This window comes from Triticum urartu, chromosome 3A, assembly GCF_056163025.1.
Source record: "Triticum urartu cultivar PI428250 chromosome 3A, HENAU_Tu73, whole genome shotgun sequence".
Taxonomy (NCBI): domain Eukaryota; kingdom Viridiplantae; phylum Streptophyta; class Magnoliopsida; order Poales; family Poaceae; genus Triticum; species Triticum urartu.
This window is the reverse complement of record NC_141875.1, coordinates 736,727,726-736,731,841: the sequence shown is the minus strand read 5'-3', so window position 1 is coordinate 736,731,841 and position 4,116 is coordinate 736,727,726. Positions and strand designations below refer to the sequence as shown.

At 47.3% G+C, this 4,116-nt stretch overlaps 1 protein-coding gene across 1 annotated transcript; it reads right to left on the bottom strand.

The window, feature by feature from the left end:
• Positions 1-387: 387 nt before the first annotated feature.
• On the bottom strand, positions 388-2,836 carry LOC147982464 (uncharacterized). Its single transcript, XM_087514411.1, has 3 exons — positions 2,333-2,836; positions 2,098-2,241; positions 388-1,308 (listed from the first exon to the last, which is right to left on the bottom strand). Exons 1-3 carry the CDS (start codon positions 2,689-2,691, stop codon positions 666-668), a joined length of 1,146 nt encoding a protein of 381 aa, XP_087370537.1. The 5' UTR covers positions 2,692-2,836; the 3' UTR covers positions 388-665.
• Positions 2,837-4,116: the final 1,280 nt, after the last annotated feature.

Genomic DNA, 4,116 nt, shown 5'->3' with positions numbered 1-4,116 from the left:
CATTTTGTCGGTCGCTTGAGGTGACACTAGCTATGGTCTTGCTTAAAAAAAGAATAAGCTACGGTCTTGCAGTAAGCGAGATCTAGCATTTGCACTATATAGTTGCTATGGGCGCTAACTTAATGCCCAAACAAGTTATCTTGGGCTATCCCCTACAAAATGGTACCATGGGCCAAATTCACCGCTGCAAAAAAAAAGTATTGATAGTAATTTCATCCAAAAATAGCTGTACAAAAAATAACCGAATAACATGGTCAATTGTGCCCCTGAAGAGGAGAAACTCATGCCCAGAGAAAAGTTAACAGACTACATATCCCACAAGCTTCTCTCACAATTATATTTGCTACACACATATACTACATCTGCCATCCTTGCACACCATAAGTATGAGCATTACTCACATCTTGCACACAATTATTCATTCAACATCCACCGGTACCTATACTAATAACAATCATACTATACTCACACAACACATACACATCCTCCTTATTTTGGGAGTAAGCCACAGCTATCTTAGCTAGATGCTACTAGTAGTAGCTGGTATAATAATAGTACTACTAATAATCACGCACCCTTCGTGCGTACGTGCATCTTGCACGCTTGGATGCACAAGCACAAACAATTCGATCATCGTGATTGACAAATTGACACTACGCCACTAGCTAGAAGATGTTGGAGAGGATGGCCATGTCGATGTACGGCGACGCGGGGGTCCAGGACACGGACGATGTGGAGGGCGACGGCGACGACACAATCGCGGCGGGCGAGCCGACCGTTGTCGACGAGCTGGTGGTGGTGGCCGCCGAGTTGCAAGACGGCCTACGGACCATCAGCGGCACCATGTCCTCCAGGAGCCCTCCGGCGTCGCTGGGCATCCGCCGCTCCACGCCTGCATCACTGAACAAGCCGCCGTCGAACAGATACGGCGAGCAGTTGGGCACCGCGTGCTCCAGCAGGAAGCCCGCGTCGGCTGTCACGTTACCGCCGCTGTCGCGGCTGCTGTCTCCGGCGCCGGCAGGGACGACGGCGGCAGAGGGCGGCGAGGTTGTTGTCACAGGGGTGCTCTCGTGGTGGGAGTCTGTGACTGTAATGGCGCCGGCGGCGGGGTGCAGCTTGGGCTTCTTGGAGCTTGAGGCAATGGTGGCGGCAGCGGGTGGAGGGCTGGTCTGCTGCTGGAGGAAGTGGGAGTAGGTGTAGTGGAGGTGGAGGCCTTCGTAGGTGACGACGAGCGTGTCCGGCTCGTCGACGGCGCGCTCCACCTGCTTCTTCGCGTTGCACCGCGGGTTCGTGCACCGGTAGTAACTCCTGCCACGTCCACGTCAATTTAGTTATTACCACCGCCAAAATTAACCAAATGAAAAGTTACATATTGCTATACACTAATTCACTATAATAATCAATAGTAGCGTGCAATTTAGGTGACTGAAATTTTCAAAAACTATTAAAAAAAGAATTTACAAAAACTACAGACTCCACTATCGTTTTCTTGCCAAATTAGCCGGTTGTTTTCATGGAGACAGCTCTAGGTAGCTAGCTCAACCGTGCCATGGCAAATTGTGGGGTCTAAGTATTTAAGGTTGCAATTAATAAATATTCCATCTGCAAGCACACACACCTACCAACTCAGCTACTCCACCTCTGGAAACCCCTTACTTGCATGCAGCGATTAACTTTGTCCATGACTAGCTATATACGGATTGTGGCATGCAAGCTGTGGAGGATTATTGCTCTGTCATGGGAATTTTTGGTTGTGGAATTAAGTATGGACAGTGCATAGCTAGCTTGCTCTTCCTCCATTTGGTTCACAAAAGTAATTGCTCCAAAGCTTGGAGTTTGTCTCATTTGGGCTACTAGCTAGCTGCGATGTCATGTGCCTTTCACACACCCATGTTTGAAGAGTGAACAGATAAATATATACACGCTGTCTCTCATATGTCAACTGGATGTTGCACCATGGTGATTATGCCACTGTAAGTAAAATTGCTTGCAAAATTGCCTGCTAGCTACCATGGCTAAGAACTACAAGTAATTAAAAGTCATGTCGGCCATGAGAGATAGGTTGATATAGGGTGAAAGTGAAACTGTAAATAGTACCTTGGGTTGGGGCTGTTCTTGATGGCTTTCTGGCCGTATTTCCTCCACTTGTATCCATCATCGGCGAGCCCGTTGCCGCAGCTCTTGATCTTCATCGTGTATTTGTTCTCCATCTTGCCCAGCACCTTCTCCGGCGAGAAAACCCTGAGTTTCCATACAGATGTCCAAACTGAGCTTGAATCTACGGAGAATTGTACATACATGGTTGTTCTTGGCATAGATATGAGGGACGTACACTGGGCTGGAGGGGCTGTAGTGGTACTTGCTGCGGCCGTCCAGCGGGTCGCCGGCGCCAGCGCCGGTGAAGGAGAGGGCGCTCTCTATGTCGCTGAGGGTGGGCCCGGAGTAGACCGTCGACATGAGCCTGTTCACCATGGACTCCCGGCGCCCCGCCGCCCCTTCCTCCTCGTCACCAATTCCCTTATCGGAAGAAGAAGAATTGTCAGCGCTCACGGCGCCGGGCGCCGTTGGTGTTGCTGCTAGAGATGGCGCCGTCGTCGTCTCGTCAAGGAGCTCCCTCATGAGCTCCTCCCCGAAGCCGATGTCGTAGTCCTGCCATGGATACCTGCTGCTCTCCTCCCCCATCTCCTCCATGGACAACACCTGGCTAGTATCTTGCTTGCTAGCTAGTACTACTGACTATATCTGGGATGTGTTGTCGTAATGGCTAGCCGCCTAGAGACCGAATGAAGCAAGAAGAGATGGTTGCTGGCGACTTTTGATTGCACCAACTCAGTCCCTGCCATTGCAGGGTATATATAAGGGGACTTTCCACCCCATGGAGAAATGACAAGTATGCCCTCGGGTGTTGACTACTTACTACACCATAGATTATATATTCACCCTAGCTATAGTTACTACAGTGGTACTACTTACTTCTGCAAGCTAGCTGAAGGATCAAATAGTAGTAGTAGCAGGTACACCCTTTGATTTGGTAGCCCCTTTACCAATCAACCTAATGAGGGGGTTGGTTTAACTTGTAATTGGACGGTGCAAGAGATATGTCCACCATGAATGTTTATATTAAGGCACACACTGACACTAAGTACATATATTATTGACAAAGAACAATCGAGGATCGAACCAACTGACCCAAAGTATGTAACAAATGCAATTGTCAACCACTAAAGCGCGCTTTTTGTACATATGATTGGACCGGTGCATATATGTACGCACAACTTTCCCCCAAGTCGAGTCAACATTAGTTAGTTATTCTACATATCCTACCAAATCATCAGAGAACTAAGGGGACTACAGTATGTTTAATGTACTGCCCATCTATAGTTCGTTTCAACTGAAAACTGCCCCATCGTGTCGTTTTTCGGAAATTGCAGTGGCATTTCTCAGAATAACCAGAATTCGAGTGGCATTTATCCAATTAACCCATTTTTTAAAGCACTCGATATTTAGGTGAATACTTGAAAGATTAAAATCATGTGTAGTGACTTAATTATGTTTCAGTGGCAAATTTATGTAATGCTACTACTGATTATTTTATTTGGAACATTGTAGAAGCAAAGCACAAAAGTGAGGCTACCTAGCTTTAACAAAAATCCATTAAATTTTAGATTGTGTACTATAACTATAAAAGGTTGTGGTGCAGGGAGGGTTCTATTTGAACTGCCCTGCCTAACAAGGGCAGTGCCCATAAAACAAGGTCCTAAACTTGAGAGATTAGGGGGCCTGGATAAGGGTCTCTATCCACACAGCAACCACCACACTCAAGTGAGCAGCAAATGCAAAGCCGCTCTTGCACCTAATCATACCCTTTCCTGCCCTAAAGAGAGGCCTACAAGCCGCCTAGGCAGCATGTATAGATGCAGGCATGAGGACAAGCCTCTCTTAATCACCCTGGCCAAACACATTGCACACCTCCTTAATTTGCTTGTGTGCCAATTAAGTAGCAATGTGACAGTTTTAGTAATCCTAGTGTTTTTTTTATCTGCTGGCATAATGCACCTTAGAATGCTCAATCCTGTCTATAGATGGGCATGCATGTGGCTTGGTGATCTCTCACAG

Coding starts and splice junctions, on each gene's coding strand:
- LOC147982464 (XM_087514411.1), bottom strand. CDS start 2,691: ATGGAGGAGATGGGGGAGGAGAGCAGCAGGTATCCATGGCAGGACTAC. Junction 2,242..2,332: donor TACAGCCCCTCCAGCCCAGT/GTACGTCCCTCA, acceptor ATGGAAACTCAG/GGTTTTCTCGCCGGAGAAGG. Junction 1,309..2,097: donor AAGAACAGCCCCAACCCAAG/GTACTATTTACA, acceptor TGGACGTGGCAG/GAGTTACTACCGGTGCACGA.